At 54.0% G+C, this 16,934-nt stretch overlaps 2 protein-coding genes across 14 annotated transcripts in view; both read left to right on the top strand.

Moving 5' to 3' along the window:
- Positions 1-16,934, top strand: part of LOC132385484 (methyl-CpG-binding domain protein 1-like) — a 237,946-nt gene that overhangs the window by 110,521 nt on the left and 110,491 nt on the right. For 6 of the 13 annotated variants that reach the window (XM_059957579.1, XM_059957582.1, XM_059957584.1 and 3 more), the window contains 2 exons: positions 13,785-13,861; positions 14,729-14,882. The exons of 4 other annotated variants lie outside the window; for them this stretch is intronic. The gene's annotated coding sequence lies outside the window, so the exon portion shown is untranslated. Of the gene's footprint in view, positions 1-5,435; positions 5,777-10,192; positions 10,296-10,393; positions 10,654-13,784; positions 13,862-14,728; positions 14,883-16,934 lie in introns of those variants that run through there. 3 more of the 13 variants (XM_059957580.1, XM_059957581.1, XM_059957587.1) reach the window with 3 other exon arrangements.
- Positions 5,783-9,174, top strand: LOC132385486 (uncharacterized). The gene has a single exon (XM_059957592.1). It carries the CDS (start codon positions 7,065-7,067, stop codon positions 9,039-9,041), a length of 1,977 nt encoding a protein of 658 aa, XP_059813575.1. The 5' UTR covers positions 5,783-7,064; the 3' UTR covers positions 9,042-9,174.

A 16,934-nucleotide genomic window follows, 5' to 3' on the forward strand; every position in this document is an offset into this window, starting at 1 on the left:
ACTGCCAGCTTTGACGTGCTGTGCATTTGGAGATGCACTTCTCCGCACTACTGTTGTAACGTGCAGTTATTTGAGTTACTGTCAGCTTGAACCAGTCTGGCCATTCTCCCCGAACTCTCTCATTAACCAGGCGTTTTCACCCACAGAACTGCCGCTCATTGGGTGGTTTTTTGTTTCCGCACCATTCTCTGTAAACTCTAGAGACTGTGGTGTGTGAAAATCCCCGGAGATCAGCAGTTTCTGAGATACTCCCGTCTGGCACCAACAATCATTCCACGGTCAAGGTCACTTAGGTCATATTTCTTCCCCCATGATGATGTTTTGTCTGAACAACTGAATCTCTTGACCATGTCTGCATGCTTTTATGCATCGAGTTGCTGCCATGTGATCGGCTGATTAGATATTTTCATTAACAAGCAGCTGTAGGGGTAGCTAGAATGGCCACTGAGTGTACGTGGTTTGATATTAAAATTTATCTTGAACTCTGACAGTCGAAACCCATCCAAACCTGGTTAAGCTTACCCCCATCTTCCTCATTTTGTTACCTTCCGGTGTGTTTGCTGCTTTATCCAGCCACTTCCTGTACACAAGTGTAGGGAGAATTGAATCATGGTTACCCAGGATCCAATGCAGCACAAAAAAGCACGAAAGATAAAGAACACAGTAGTGATGACAACAATAAAAACACACAATAAATATTAGTACATGAGGTAGATTGATTGTATGTCCATAAAGTGACAATAGGCTATATATAAGGCGACTGACAAGAAATAATAAAGTAGTGGTGGAGTTAGTGGGTGGAGGTGTTGATCAGTCTTACTGCTTGGGGAAAGTAGCTGGTTTTGAGTCTGGTGGTCCTAGCCTCAACTTTGCTATTGGGAGTGGGACAAACAGTCCATGGGCAGAGTGGGTGGGATCCTTCACAAGGTTGCTGGCCCTTTCCCGGCACCTTTCTGTACGCAAGTCCTTGATGGCGGGTAGGTGGGCGCCGGTGATGTGCTGGGCAGTTTTTTACTACCCGTCGCAGAGGCTTCCTGGCCTGTTTCCGCACTAAGCGGCGATGCAGCTTGTTGGGCTGCACACTCCAGCACATCTGCAGAATGACGTGAGTGTGGACGTGCAACAGTCCAGCTCGCTCAGAAAGCAGAGGTGTTGGTGAGCGTTCCTGATCATGTAGGAGTTTGAAACTACTTGCAGTTTCCACCACTGCGCCGCCGATTGGTGCAAGTTTCTTGTGAGCTCAACAGGAAACTCTTGGGTATTATTGACCCTAGTTCTTCAACATGGGTTGCAATCCTTAGACAAGTTGACAGTCTGCTAAGGAGACTCTGTTCACCACATGCAAAGAAGTTCTCTTCATGCCTGCAGATGTCTTTATGTTGTTTTGTGGCTGGGTTCATTTATTCCTTCCATTTATTTTTCTATTATCGTACCTGAACATAGAATAGTATGCACATTCCAGGCCCTTCGGCCCATGATAGTGTGCCAATCCCTTAACCTAATCTGAGACCAAGCTAAACTTTCCCTCCATTTTTCTGACATCCTTGTGCCATGTGTAAGACCCTCTTAAATGTCTCTTATGTATCTGCCTCTGCCACCATCTCCAATAGCCCGTTACTTACACCCACCACTCTCTGCGTAATAAAATATCTACCCCCATGCCCACCCTTTTACTTTTCTCCAGTCATCTTAAAATTGTATTGGCTGTTCCTGCCCTGAGGAAAGGAATTAGCTGTCCACTGCTGGCTGTGTTGTTCTGCACACCCACAACTGGTAACAGTCCTCCCTCTAACATCCCCGTATATCTTCTGGGTAAAAGTCTCTGGCTGTCCACTCTATCTATGCCTGGTATCACCTTCTACACCTCTATCTAATCGCCTCTCATCCTCCTCTGCTTCAAAGAGAAAAGCCCTAACTTGCTCAACATCCTCATAAGATAGGTGCTCTAATCCAGGCAGAGTCCTGGTAAATCTCCTCTGCACCCTCTTGAAAAGCTTCCATATCCTTCTTGTAACGAGGTGACCAGAATTGGACTCAATACTCCCAAGTGTGGTCTAACCAGGGTTTTATAGAGCTGCAACTATAACATGGTAGATGCAACACTGTACATCTTCTAAACTGCCCTATCAACATATATGACCATGTTGAGGGATCTATGGACTTGGATCCCAAGATTCCTCCATCCCTCCACACTGCTAAGAATCCTACCATTAACCCCATGCGCTCTCCCTGTCAAAGCCGGAAACCCTGCAGTGCTCTTATGCTCCCCTCGTTCAAGAAGAGGTATACTGGACATTGGACAAAGGTTCACTTTGTCAGGGAGAACTTCGAGTGGAGAGTGTGGCATAGTGGGTAGAACTGCCATTTCTCTGCGCCAGAGATCAGGGTTAGATCCTGGCATCTGCCAGTGTCTGTGTATGACTCCCTCCAACCATGCAGGCTTCTCCGATTTTTCTCACACAACCTACTGAGTTGACGGGGAGGGGTAGAATCTGCAGGGCAGTGAGAATGAGTTGCAGGAGAACAGTTACAGGAGGGGGAGTGTGGCGAGGAATAGGGCCTTGTAGGGGATGTCTCACATGTCGTGGAATTATTTGGCATGGAATCAGGTCCTTTGGCCCATCTCTTCCATGCTGACCTCGTCACCTCTTCCCATCTGCTTGTGTTTGACCTGTGTCACTCTTATCGGATGGGGCACTGAGTACAGGAGTTGGAATAAACACGAGGAAATCTGCAGATGCTGGAAATTCAAACAACACACATAAAATGCTGGTGGAACACAACAGGCCAGGCAGCATCTATAAGGAGAAGCACTGTCGACGTTTTGGGCTGAGTCCTGACAAAGGAGAGGGGGCAGGAAAGATTCACCAGGATGTTCCCGGGACTGGAGAGATTGAGTTATAAGGAGAGGCTGGACAGACTAGAACTGATTTCCCTGAAGAAAAGGGAAACTGATACCATCATCATCTTGTGCCATGCCATATGACGTGGGCGATTGAAGTCTTCCCATGTCCGCGATTGTTCTTGGCAAACTTTTCTACAGAAGTGGTTTGCAAGGGGACGTGACTTAAAGGGGACCTGTGGGGCAACTTGTTCACCCACAGGGTGGTCTGTACATGCAAAGAGCTGCAGCGTTTAAAAGACAGAAACGGCTTGGAAGGATACAAGTCAAACGCGGGCAGGCAAATGGGACTGGCTTAGATGGCGTGGATGAGCTGGATTGAGGGGACTGTTTGCACACTACACGGCTCGATGAGTACTTTCGATCTCTGTTTCGAGTGAAGGCGGATGAAGAAGCCTCGATGCACATCAGGGGTATGGGAAGAGAAATCGAAAGCGTTGCCTCTTGGGTCGCCTCTCCCTCAATGTACAATCACCTATCTACCTGCCTATTGATACACACTGAGCCACACCACCCAGCAACCCTGATTTAACCTTGACCATCACAGGACAATTTACAATGCACAGTCAACCTACTAACCAGTGCGCCTTTGAACTTTGGGACCTGGGGAGAATCTGTGCATTCCACTTACTGAAGATGCCAGGATTGAACTCCCAACTCTGACACCCTGAACTGTAATAGTGTCGCTAATCATGGCGATCCCTTAATGAGAAGAGATATGCTGAGAGTTGCTATTTCCACTGATGGGGGCTATTGAAGGGCAGACTGGGTGGACAGAGGGTCGGGGGGGGGGTGGTAGGGGTGAGCTTCGTAACCCTGAACTACAGCCTCTGTCTCCCAGTGGCCCACAGCTCTCGGGCTCCACCCTACCCCATCTCACCCAGTCCCGAGTGTCACAGTGTGTGTGAGGGGGACAGAGGAAGTCCCTCCACTTCCCTCCCCCTTCCTCCTCACCCTCTCTCTCTTCTCCCCCCTCTCTCCCTCCCTCCCACCTCATCCCTCTTGCCCTCTTCTCCCCTCTCCCCCTCCTCCCTCATCCCTCCTCCCCCCTCATCCCTTTCCCTTCCTCCCCTCCCCCACGTTCTCCCCTATTCTGCCCCTCCCTCCCTCTCCCTCTTCTCCCCCTCCCCTTCTCCCTCTCCTCTCTCTTCCCTCTGTTCACTCCACTCCCATCTCCCCAGCCCCTCCCCTCCTCCCTCCCCACCCTTTCTCTCCTCGCCCCTTCTCCACCTCTTCCTCCTCTCTCTATCCTCTCCATCCCCCATCTTCGTGTTCCCTCCCCTCCCCACCCTCTCCCCTTCCTTCCTCCCTCCTCTCCCCATCTTCCCTGCCCCTCCCATTCTCCTCCCTTTTCTCCCCTCTCTCTACCTACTACCCACCCTCCCCCTGTCTCCCCAGTACACCAGCGGAGAGAGCCTGTCCGACCGAGGGTCGGAGCTCTGGTTGGTGTGGGTGGGTCGGGAGCTTCTGGGAGCTTTCCTTGGAGATGGCACTTGGCGGGGCCTCGGGGTTTAACTGTTCCGGGGACCTGTGTGGTCGGCTCAGGAGATACAGAGGCACTTCACCCCAATCCCCAATCGGCCTTCGGTACTCAGTGTTAGTTTTCCCTCCCCCACTGTGTGTATGTGGGTCTGTTTGTCTGTACTGTGCCTTCAACACCACTGGACTGCCCCTCTGGCACCTCCCTCCACCTCTTCTTTTAACCCCTTGCTCTTTACATCACCTTGTTAGCTCTCACTCCTCTACCTCTCTCCTCCCTCTCTCCTCATCTCCCTGCCCCTCTACCCTCCCTTCTCCCTCTCTTCCTTCCCCTTTAGCCCTCCCCTCTTTCCCCCTTCTTCCCCTTCCCCTCCTCTCTTCCCCCTTTCCCCTCCATCATTCTATCCCCTGCTCTCAGTTCCCTTTCTAGGTGCCATTCTTTCTCTCTCCCTGTACCCCATCTGTCTGCCCCCTCTTCACTCTCCTTCTCTACACTCCCCTCTCTACCTTCCATTTTCTGCACCTCTCTGTACCTCCTTTCGTTGTGTCCTTCTTCTCGGTCTGTATCCCACTCTCAATCTGTAACCCCCGTTGCTCTGTACCCCCCGGGTCTGAACCCCTCTCGTTCCTTACCCCCCTCTCGCTCCAAACCCTGCTCTTGTTCTGTACCCCCTTGCTCCGTACTCTCGTTGCACACCGTTCCCCCTCGTTCTGTTATACCATTCAGTTAAACTCTCCCTTACTGCGTGGTGTTTCTTGCTTTTCCCTCCTTCCTCTTATTCCCTTCTTTGTCCCCTCTCTCTTCCCCCTGTATCTCCACCTCTTTCTCTCCCTCTCTTTCCCCCTCTCTCCCACTATATCTGTCCCCTTCTCCCCCTCCCTTCCCTTCTCTCCCCTCTCCCTGCTCTCCCATTCTCTTCCCCTCTTTCAACCCTCTCTCCCTCCCTCCCTCTTCTCACTCTCTCCCTCTTGCTCATCTCTCTACCCCTCCCCCTTCTCCCCCTCTCTCTCCTGCACCTTCTGTTCCCTTCCCCCCTCTCCTCCCCTTTTTGCCCTGTCTCTCCGTTCCCCCATCTCATATCGCTGTTTCTCTTCCTCCCTCCCCCCATGGTGGGGCTGACCCAGGCTGAGCTGTGAGGAACAGGCCCCGTCCTGTGCAGACTCCCGGGAGCCAATCTGCTCGTGACCTCCCAGCCCACAGCAGCGCTCTCAGTTCCGCCCTCTGGGCTGTGCAGGGACGGCAGCAGGCGGATGCGCTGGGCCGGAGCGGAATCCACCGTTCCTTATTTGGGAGTGGTTGCCCGGACAACCTCCCCTCCCCTCCCCTCTGCTGTCTGCAGCCGGAGCAGCGAAGTACAGCCATCAGGAAGGGCCCATTCAGTGTGGGCACGGGCAGTAGGTGGTCTTCTGTTTGTCGTGCCGGTGGTCTCGATGTTCGTCTTCGCTCTTGCTCTCCGCCGGCCGTTTCTACCCCCTCTCACTGCACCTCTCTGCCCCGCTCTCTCTCCGTCTCCGTCTCTGCCTCTCTCTCCATCTCTCTCTCTCTCTCTCTCTCTCTCTCTCTCTCCCTCTCCCCGTCTCTGCCTTGACCATGTATGTGTTTGTCCGATTGTCCTTCTGAATAAGTGTCTTGTCCCTCTCTCCTCCGTCTAGTGTGTGTCTATCTCTCTGAGTGTGACTCTCTGTCTGTCCCTGACCCTGCCTCTGTCTCTCTCTCTCGCTCGCTCTGTTTCTCTGTCTGTCTATACGCGTCTCTCCCTGTGACTGACACTCAGCTCTCTTTTTCTCACTCTGTGCCTGTGCGAGTCTCTCCCTGAGACTGACACACACGCACTCTCTTTCTCTCTTCTGTTTATCTGTGTGTCTGTCTCACTATGTGGTTTTCTCTCTCACCGCATGTATTTTTCTTTCTGCGTCTCTGTGTGCGCGTGCATGTGTGACACTCTCTTGTTTTGCTGTCTCTCTCTCTGTGTATATATCTCACTACGTGTGTGTCCCACTGTGTGCGTTTCTCTCTCTCTCTGCCTCCTTCTGTGTTTGCATTCACCTGTGTACCTGTTTCACTTTGCATTTCTGTCTTTCTCCTTTCACATGCTGTCTCTCCCCCGCACACGATGTCTTTCACTCATAAGCTCCCCTTTACACGCTCTCTCCTTCACACGATCTGTTCCTTACACGCTTTCTCTCCCTCACATGCTCTCTTTCACACACTTACTCCCTCTCCCTCTCTCCCTCTTCCCCTCCCCCCACCCCCCGATGGGAGGGATTGAACGGGTAAACTGGAAGATTAGAGACATAGGCTCTTGCACACAGGGAGGGAGCGGCTGGCGAGCACACGTGTGATTTTCTGTATTCAGCCACTTTATCTGTTCTCCCCCGTCTGGGCCAGCGAATGTTAACTCTTTCCTCCAGCACTTGTGGTTGTGCATTGTGGCTAGTCTAAACGATCGTGCATGTGTGTGCGTGCGAGAGCGAGTGAAGGTGTTTCAAAGCTGTTTCAACCAGTATCTGTGTAACAGGACCTGGGTATTTCACCATTTTACTTGTCGTGTTTATTTCGGCTGCTGTCCGAGACTCGATTCATCGAAAGATCTTTACGATCAGGATTTTTTTCTCTGTGTTCATTTTGAAGTCGCTACCCTTCCCACTGTATGAGGCAACCTCCTCTCTGTCCCTGGGCAGAATGGTGTTCCCTCCTCCACCAACACAGCACTACCCCCGTCTCGCTCTTCCAGCAACATGGCGCTGTCCTCACAGCTCCTCCAGCAACACGAGACACCCTCGTCCCCTCTCCTCCAGGAGCGAGGCGTTTCCTCCTCTTTGCTCCTCTGGCAACGCAGCGTTCCCTCGTCCCCGCTCCTCCTGGAACGAGGCATTCCCTCGGCTCCTCTCCACCAGCAACGCGACGTACCCTCGGCCCCACTCCTCCAGGAACGAGGCGTTCCCTCCTTCCCGCTCCTCTGGCAACGCGGCGTTCCCTCGTCCCCACTCCTCCAGGAACGTGGCGTTCCCTCGTCCCCGCTCCTCCAGGAACGAGGCGTTCCCTCCTTCCCGCTCCTCTGGCAACGCGGCGTTCCCTCGTCCCCACTCCTCCGGTAATGCGGCGTTCCCTCGTCCCCACTCCTCCGGCAACGTGGCATTCCCTCGTCCCCGCTCCTCCAGGAACGAGGCATTCCCTCGTCCCCGCTCCTCTAGGAACGAGGCGATCCCTCGACCCCGCTCCTCCAGGAACGAGGCGTTCCCTCGTCCCCGCTCCTTCAGGAATGAGACGTTCCCTCGTCCCCGCTCCACCAGGAATGAGGCGTTCCCTCGTCCCCTCTCCTCCAGGAACGAGGCATTCCCTCGTCCCCCCTCCTCCAGGAATGAGGCGTTCCCTCGTCCCCTCTCCTTCTGTAACGCGGCGTTCCCTCGTCCCCACTCCTCCAGGAACGTGGCGTTCCCTCGTCCCCATTCCTCCAGGAACGAGGCGTTCCCTCGTCCCCGCTCCTCCAGGAACGAGGCGTTCCCTCCTCCCCGCTCCTCCAGGAACGAGGCGTTCCCTCCTCCCCGCTCCTCTGGCAACACGGCGTTCCCTCGTCCCCACTCCTCCGGCAACGCGGCGTTCCCTCGACCCCACTCCTCCAGGAGTGAGGCGTTCCCTCGTCCCCACTCCTCCAGGAACGAGGCGTTCCCTCATCCCCTCTCCTCCAGGAACGAGGCATTCCCTCCTCCCCGCTCCTCTGGCAACACGGCGTTCCCTCATCCCCACTCCTCCAGGAACGAGGCGTTCCCTACTCCCCGCTCCTCCAGGAACGAGGCGTTCCCTCCTCCCCGCTCCTCTGGCAACACGGCGTTCCCTCGTCCCCACTCCTCCAGCAACGCGGCGTTCCCTCGACCCCACTCCTCCAGGAGTGAGGCGTTCCCTCGTCCCCACTCCTCCAGGAACAAGGCGTTCCCTCGTCCCCTCTCCTCCAGCAACGTGGCATTCCCTCGTCCCCACTCCTCCAGGAGTGAGGCGTTCCCTCGTCCCCACTCCTCCAGGAACGAGGCATTCCCTCGTCCCCACTCCTCCAGGAACGAGGCGTTCCCTCGTCCCCACTCCTCCAGGAACGAGGTGTTCCTTCGTCCCCACTCCTCCGGCAACGCGGCGTTCCCTCGACCCCACTCCTCCAGGAACGAGGCGTTCCCTCCTCCCCGCTCCTCCAGGAACGAGGCGTTCCCTCCTCCCCGCTCCTCTGGCAACACGGCGTTCCCTCGTCCCCACTCCTCCGGCAACGCGGCGTTCCCTCGTCCCCACTCCTCCGGCAACGCGGCGTTCCCTCGACCCCACTCCTCCAGGAGTGAGGCGTTCCCTCGTCCCCACTCCTCCAGGAACAAGGCGTTCCCTCGTCCCCTCTCCTCCAGCAACGTGGCATTCCCTCATCCCCACTCCTCCAGGAGTGAGGCGTTCCCTCGTCCCCACTCCTCCAGGAGTGAGGCGTTCCCTCGTCCCCACTCCTCCAGGAACGAGGCGTTCCCTCGTCCCCACTCCTCCAGGAACGAGGCATTCCCTCGTCCCCACTCCTCCAGGAACGAGGCATTCCCTCCTCCCCGCTCCTCTGGCAACACGGCGTTCCCTCGTCCCCACCAGGAACGAGGCGTTCCCTCCTCCCCTCCCTCGTCCCCGCTCCTCCAGGAATGAGGCATTCCCTCCTCCCCTCCCTCGTCCCCGCTCCTCCGGCAACGCAGCGTTCCCTCCTCCCCGCTCCTCCAGGAACGAGGCGTTCCCTCCTCCCCACTCCTCCGGCAATGCGGCGTTCCCTCGACCCCGCTCCTCCAGGAGTGAGGCGTTCCCTCGTCCCCTCTCCTCCAGAAACGAGGCGTTCCCTCCTCCCCGCTCCTCCAGGAATGAGGCATTCCCTCCTCCCCTCCCTCGTCCCCACTCCTCCGGCAATGCGGCGTTCCCTCCTCCCCGCTCCTCTGGCAACACGGCGTTCCCTCGTCCCCACTCCTCCAGGAACGAGGCATTCCCTCGTCCCCACTCCTCCAGCAACGTGGCGTTCCCTCGTCCCCGCTCCTCCAGGAATGAGGCATTCCCTCCTCCCCTCCCTCGTCCCCACTCCTCCGGCAACGCAGCGTTCCCTCCTCCCCGCTCCTCCAGGAACGAGGCGTTCCCTCCTCCCCGCTCCTCTGGCAACATGGCGTTCCCTCGTCCCCACTCCTCCAGGAACGAGGCGTTCCCTCCTTCCCGCTCCTCCTGGAACGAGGCGTTCTCTGCACCCCGCTCCTCTGGCAACACGGCGTTCCCTCGTCCCCACTCCTCCAGGAATGAGGCATTCCCTCGTCCCCACTCCTCCAGGAACGAGGCGTTCCCTCCTCCCTGCTCCTCCAGGAACGAGGCATTCCCTCCTCCCCGCTCCTCTGGCAACACGGCGTTCCCTTGTCCCCGCTCCTTTTGGAATGCGGCGATCCCTCCCTCGTCTCCACTCCTGCAGCATATTGCTCTCTTGTCCCTACACCTCCAGTAACGCCGTGCTCTCTCGTCCCCGCTCTTCCAGCAACACGACGCTCCCTCCTTGCTGTCCCTCCCTCAATGTGGAGCTTCCTCAGCCTGCCCCCCCAGCACAAAGCTCCTTCCTTACCACCCGTACCACAGCGCAGAGCTCCCCCTCCGCCCCTCTTCAGTGTGGGACTCCCTCCCTCCCTCCCCCCCGGGGCTCTAACAGCCGTGGCAGCAGGAGGCGGGGCCCCAGAGGCAAGGCGAGCGAGACGGCCTGCTCGTGAACCCTGTGGGTGTGAGCGTGAGTCACCAGGGCTGCTCTTGGCTCCTCACGTTGACAACAGGCATTGGGGGGTGGTGGGGGGTGGGGGGGAGTGACTGTACACCTTGTGACGACTGCTACGGGCTCCAGCCTCCGCTCTGCAGCCTGCTTGGCCGAGGGCATCGTCCAGTGCTGTGAGTTCACCGACTGCGGGCGTGCCGGGGAGAGCAGGGGGGTGTGGGTCTCCATGGGGGTGTGCGTCGAACAGTACAACAGCCAAGTGTGTACTGATTGTATCTGTGTGTGTGTGTGTGTGAGAGAGAGAGGGAGAGAGAGATCAAGGGTGTCTTGGATGTGTGTGTGTGTGTGAGTGAGAGAGAGATTGAGCGTGTCGTGGATGTGTGTGTGTGTGTGATATCGAGCGTGTTGTGGCTGTGTGTGTGTGGGGGGGAACGCAGGAAGAGCGGCACTGTAGTGTAGGCCAGTGGTCTTCGTTCTCCCCGTGACTGTGCGACTTCCTGCGGTTTCCTCCCGCATTCCAGAGGCACTCGGGTTAGTAAATTACGGACATGTTATGTTGGTGCCGGAAGTGTGACGACACCTGCGGATGCCCCCGGCGCAATCCTCGAAGTGCGTTAGTCATTGACGCAAACAATGCTGTTCACTGTGTGTTTCGATGTGCGTGTGACAAATAAAGCTGATCTTTTTCTCTTTCGAGAGAGGAAGAGAGTGGCGGTGGGGCAGCCATGTCCGTATGAAAGCTTTTTAACCACGAGCTCTACCTCCCGCGGTCTCTCTTCTGCGCGGCCCAACTTCCCGCTGCCGTTGTTTGAACTCCCGCACGGGGTAGGGTCTGTTGTAGTTCACCTGCCCCCTCCCCTCATCCCGAAGTTGAGGCTGAGCTATTTGACCATGTGAGGCATCACAGACAAGCTCCGAACGGAGCCTGTTTCAGCTGCAGTATGGAGATCCCTCCCGCAGTGGCTCCCTCACCAACCCTCCCTCGGAGCGTGCCTGCGATGCCTCACACAGCCTCAGGCTTTGGGGTGTGGGGGAGGGTGAATGAGAGAGCAGTGGGGTGGAGGGAGCGGGACAGGTGAACAGCTGGAGACCCCACCCTGTGCCGGAGTTTGAATGATGGCAGTGGGAATTTGGGACGGGTGAGCTCCTTCCTCACTGCCCCTCCCTCACCATGGCACTCCCTCCTCATTGTCCCTCCCACAATGGAGCTCCCTCCTCACCATCTCTTCCCCAGCACAGAGCTCCTTCCTCAACGTGGTGCTCTCTCCTCACCACAAGAAGCCTGTTTAATCCCCCGATGCCATTCTGTCATCTAGTCAGCGACTCCATTGCCAGCCCGTATCGGAACCTCTGGGATCCGGTACAGGGGACCCTTCAGCCAATGAATGAGGGTGCTCACTCCGCCTCCCCACCCCACCACATACTCCTGGGACAGTCGGGTGGGCAATTACTGCCAAACACCCAGCTCCAGGGGCTGAGTTAAAGAGAACCCCAGACCAACTGCTGCCAGGGAAGGGGGTGAAGTGGGTGAGGGCCTGGAGCATCCAAATGTGTGGCTTGGCTTGTGCACACCAAGAGATTCGATAGAGCAAGGGGTCCCTACTTTTGCTATACTGTAGACCAATATCATTAAGCAAGGGGTCCATGGATCCCCAGGTTGGGAACCCCTGCGATGAGGTTTTTAAGATCATAGGTAGCGTAGACAGCCAGTCCAGCAGGATTGAAATGTCAAATAGCAGAGAGGGGGTGCACTTAAGGTGAGAGGGGCAAGGTTTAAGGGAGACGTGCGGGGAAGTTCTCTTTCTATCCAGAGACTGGTAGGTGAACAGCAGACAAAATCCATTTCCCAGGGTCAAAGTGTCAATTGCATGCGTTTAAGGTGAGAGTGGGAAAGTTTAAAGGAGACGTGCAGGGCAAGTTTTTTTTACACCTAGAATGGAATGTCTGCCAGGGGTGATGGTGGATGCAGAAAAAAATCGAGGCATTCACGCAGGCAATGAATCAGGTTTAATATCACTGGCATATGTCACAAAATTTGTTGTCGTTGCGGCAGCAGTACATTGCAACAGATAATAAAGAAAAAGATGTGAACTGTAATTCGTGTATATATATAAAATAGTTAAATAAATAGTGTGAAAATAGAAATATAAAAAGTAATGAGGTAGTGTTCATGGGTTCAATGTGCAATCAGAAATCTGATACCAGAGGGGAAGAAGCTGTTCCTGAATCATTGGGTGTGTGCCTTCAGGCTCCTGTACCTCCTTCCTGACGGTAGCACTGAGAAGAGGGCCTGGCCTGGGTGGTGGATGATAGATTTTGCCTTCCCAAGGCACCGTTCTATGAAGATGTCCTGGGCACTGTGGAGGCTCAAGCCCTTGATGGAGCTGACTAATGTTACAAATCTCTACAGCTTATTTTGATCCTGTGCGGTAGCCACCCCCTCAACTCTGCCCCCCCCCCCCAAATACCAGACGGTGGTGCAGCCAGTTAGAATGCTCTCCACGGTATATCTGTAGAAATTTGTGAGTGATGAGGATTACGTTCAGTCAGGAGGGATCAGTTTAATTTGATGTTGTGTTTGGCACAGACAGAGCTGTGTGCAGATCTGGTCTCCCCCATCACAGAAGGGATATGGCAAGAGAATGCAAGAGGTTCACCAGGATGCTGCCTGGATTAGAGAGCATGAGGAGGAGAGGCTGGACGAACTTGGGCTGTTTTCTCTGGATCGGCGGAGGCCAAGGGGAGACCTGAGAGAGGTCTATAAAATTATGATAGACACAGGTACAGGCGACAACCAACTTTAACCAGAGGGCATACATTTAAAGCAGGGGATTCCCAACCTTGTTTTACGCCATTTAGCAAGGGGTTCGTGGAGACCAAGTTGGGGAACTGCTGATTTAAGATGATGGGGTGAGTAAAGAAGGGGATGTGTGGGGGGAGGTTCAGTTTTCCACAGAGAGTAGTGGGTGCCTGGGTAGAGGAGGCAGGTAAGATAGAGGCGTTTAGGAGGAAGGTGCAGGGAACGGAGGGACATGGAGGTTGTGTCGCAGAACGGATTGGTTTAGTCAGGCACATCATAAATAATTGATATTATTTATTTATTTAGTGATGTGTTGCGGTTTAGGCCCCTGGAGCTGCACCGCTCAGCAACACCTGATTTAACCCTAACCTAACCGCGGGACAATTTGTAATGACCAGTTAGCCTGCTCAGCGGAACGCCGATGGCCTGTGGAAGGAAGCCAGAGCACCCTGAGGAAACCCACGCACGCGTTCCACGGGGAGGACGTACAAGCTCCTTACAGAGAGCGCCGGGATTGGACTCCAAGCTGGAATGACGTCATGCTAACCGCTACACTGTCGCGGCGCACATTTAGTTTGGAACAGCCCGAATGTCCAGAGGCCTGTTCCTGTGTGACACTGACAATCTATCAACACCAGGTGGACACCTGACTCTGTTGGGCGAACACTTACTTCAGTGTGGGAGCCCTCTACTAACCCCCGCCCCCAACCCCCATTTAACCTGTCACACCCACCTGAATGCTTAGGATCAGTTGAGGGTTCCCTTCCCAGCTCCACAGATGGGGTCAAGAATAGGGCTACATCATTCCAGTGAGCGATGAGCGAGTCTCACTTGATGTCTCCCTACCTTTTTTTGCCCCCAGGGCTTTGGATCTGTGAGCCAGGCCGGCACTGGAATGCTGTGAGATTGTAGGGTTGGAATCGGCTGACTGGAACCAAGGTAACTCCCTTCCTGTTCATTCTGCAGCTCCGTAAACTCCTCTGGTGCCCGATTACTGAGAAACTTTGGTGGTTGGAAATATAGTGCTGTTGTGTGTGATTTTCACGCTTCCTTTAAGCCTTCCCCGAGACCCCATCTCCCCCTCCCTTTAAACCCAACGGGACCCCATGTCTCGCTCCCTTTAAACACCCCCCAAGACTCCATCTCTCACACCCTTTAAATGCTGGGACCCAGGTCTCCCCCTCCCTTTAAACCCCCAGGACCCTGTCTCCCCCTCCCTTTAAACCCCCCAGAGATAGCATCTTCCCCTCCCTTTAACCCCCCCCCCCCAGACCCCATCTACCTCTCCTTTTAAACCCCCAGGACCCTGTCTCCCCCTCCCTTTAAACCCCCTGAGTCCCTGTCTTCCATTCACTTTAAACCCACTGGGACCCTGTGCTTCCCTCCCTTTAAACCCACCGGGACCCCATTTCCCACTCCCTGTAAACCCATCGGCACCCTGTCTCCCCCTCCCTTTGAACCCCAGGACCCTGTCTCCCCCTCCCTTTAAACCCCCTGAGACCCTGTCCCCCCCTCCCTTTGAACCCCGGGACCCAGGTCTCCCCTCCCTTTAAACCCACTGGCACCCTGTCTTCCATTCACTTTAAACCCACCGGGACCCTGTGACCTGCTCCCTTTAAACCCACTGGAAAGTTTATTATACTTCCGCATAATTTATTTATACAAAATGTATAGACCGTCGAGAGTATTAATAGAAAAAACATGCGAGGTCCTGGAAATCCACCCATCTGGCTCCACATGCGTCCCACGGGTTTGGGAATATTTCTGTTGCTATAGCAACCAGTTTCCTTCTGCGTTAACCCACAGGCCGTGAGGAATCCCGTAGCAACAGGGACCTTCGGACGCCAGCGGTCCACTCCCACACCTTCTCGCCCCGCCCTGGATCCGAACTACTTGCTGCTTTTCAATCTCTAAATGCTTTTCATTCTCGCAAAGGAGAAATCCCCGATTTGCTTTTAAGGTAAGCTTTGCCATCTGCCTACAGGGGGAGACAGTGGCGTCGACCCCTGGGAATCGCGTAGGTGGGCGCAGGGTTTTTTTTGGTCTGTTTACGGAAATTTGTGATTCTTGAGCATCGACCTTGTCCCGTTGGATTTGATTAGCCTTCTTTCGCTATGTGGACATCGAAACGTGCAGCACATCAGTAACAGACACAATCTGAGGATTGTGCTGTGGACAACCATGCTTCCTGCAGCATCATTGTGTGTCCTCAGCTCACTAATCCTAACCCGTATGCTTTTGGAATGTGGGAAGAAACTGAAGGAAACTTACGCAGTCATGGGGAGAACGTACAAACTCCTTACAAACAGCCATGGGACTCAAAACCTGGTTGGTGATCGCTGGTTGTGTCCAAATCTTGCCCCTCACATCTCCTTTCAAATTAGCTTCTTCATGTTAAATGCATGCTCTCCAGTAGTAGACATTTCAACCCTGGACGAAAGATGCTGTCTGTCTATCTAAGCCTCTCATAATTTTACATGCAGCACAGTGACAGGTCCTTCTGTCCGACGAGCCCACTCCGCCCCATTACACCAATCTGAACAGTTAACCCATACGTCTTTGGGATGTGGGAGGAAACGTGTCCGGTCACGGGAAGGTTGTTAAAGCTCAGCGGCGGGAATTGAACCCCGATCAGTGGCCGCTGGCGTTCGAAAGCAATTGCGTCAATCGCTAAGCTACTCATTCTGCATGATAATCCTCTGCCCCAGATTTCCGCACTCTTTGAACTCACTGAGAAAAGATCTTCCCCAATAGGAGGGAAGGTTTATGAGGATGTTGAGGTTTTTGGAAGTTGAGCAGGTTGGAATTTTAATCACGTGGGCATAAGAGAATGAGACGTTTATTTTGTGATAAGGTGCGGAGTAGGTCCCTCCGGTCCTTCCAGCCGTGCCGCCCAGCAAACCCCTATTTAACCCTAGCCTAATTTACTATGGCCAGTTAACCCACTGACTGGTACGTCTTTGGACTGTGAGAGGAAACCCACACCGCCACAGGGAGAACGGAGCGGTGGGAATTGAACCCAGGTCGCTGGTACTGTAAAGCATTGTGCTAACGACTACACCACTGTGCCACCCTGTAGAGGTGTATAAAATCATGAGGAACGTAGGGTGAATATAAGCAGTCTTTCCGCCCTCCACCCCGAGTGGGGGAAATCAGGAATTAGTGGGCACAACTGAGAGGGGAGAGAATTAAAGGAGACCTGAGGGACAATGTTTAAGAGACATGTTAAGAGAAAGGTTTAGAAAGATATGGGGCAAATGCAGGCAACTGGGAATAGCTGAGGTGGAAATCTTGTTCAGTTTCTGTGGCGTAATTGGTAAAATTAGATCATTTTTGCTGTATTGAGGTGCAGTCCAGAAGAACGGTCTCAGCCTGACATATCGACTGTTTATTCCTTTCCTTAGATGCTGCCTGACCCACTGAGCTCCTCCGGCATTTTGTTTATGTTGCTATACAGATTACACTGGACAACAAATATTTTTGAAAGTGTTGCTTCCTCAGAATTTAAAAAAAAATATTATGTTAGACTGCTTGGAGCTGAACACAAATATAATTTCAGACTACTTGTATCACGTAGGAATTTGGAGAAGCAAGAAATTAACTTTTATTTAATGTAGTGCGTTCAATTGTGAAACGGTGCTGATGCTTTGCAATAGTTCAACTAAGCTAAAAATATTCTGTTAGTGATTTTCATTTGGACTTAGTGTCTGAGGCTTCTCGTTTAAGTGTCCAACGATAGTCAGCCAGCATTGATGGATTCCAGTTGCCCTGATACCATTTCTCCATGACCGCAATGTCCTGGTGAAACCTTTCACCGTGCTTGTTACTGACAGCGACAAGATTTGTGGGAAAGAAGTCTAGATGGGAATGCAGGAAATGAATCTTTAGGGACATGTTTGTGCTTCATAGTTTGGTATGTTTGAAGCACGTTGTAACCAGCTGCATATAGACTGGTGCTCTGTAGTTGCCAAGAATATTTTCAACAACACCCTTGAATGCCTACCATGCGATT

The sequence above is a fragment of the Hypanus sabinus genome (genome assembly GCF_030144855.1).
Source record: "Hypanus sabinus isolate sHypSab1 chromosome 24 unlocalized genomic scaffold, sHypSab1.hap1 SUPER_24_unloc_20, whole genome shotgun sequence".
Classification (NCBI taxonomy): domain Eukaryota; kingdom Metazoa; phylum Chordata; class Chondrichthyes; order Myliobatiformes; family Dasyatidae; genus Hypanus; species Hypanus sabinus.

What these genes read in the sequence shown, in the direction of transcription:
- LOC132385486 (XM_059957592.1), top strand. Translation starts at nt 7,065, where the DNA reads ATGGTGTTCCCTCCTCCACCAACACAGCACTACCCCCGTCTCGCTCTT.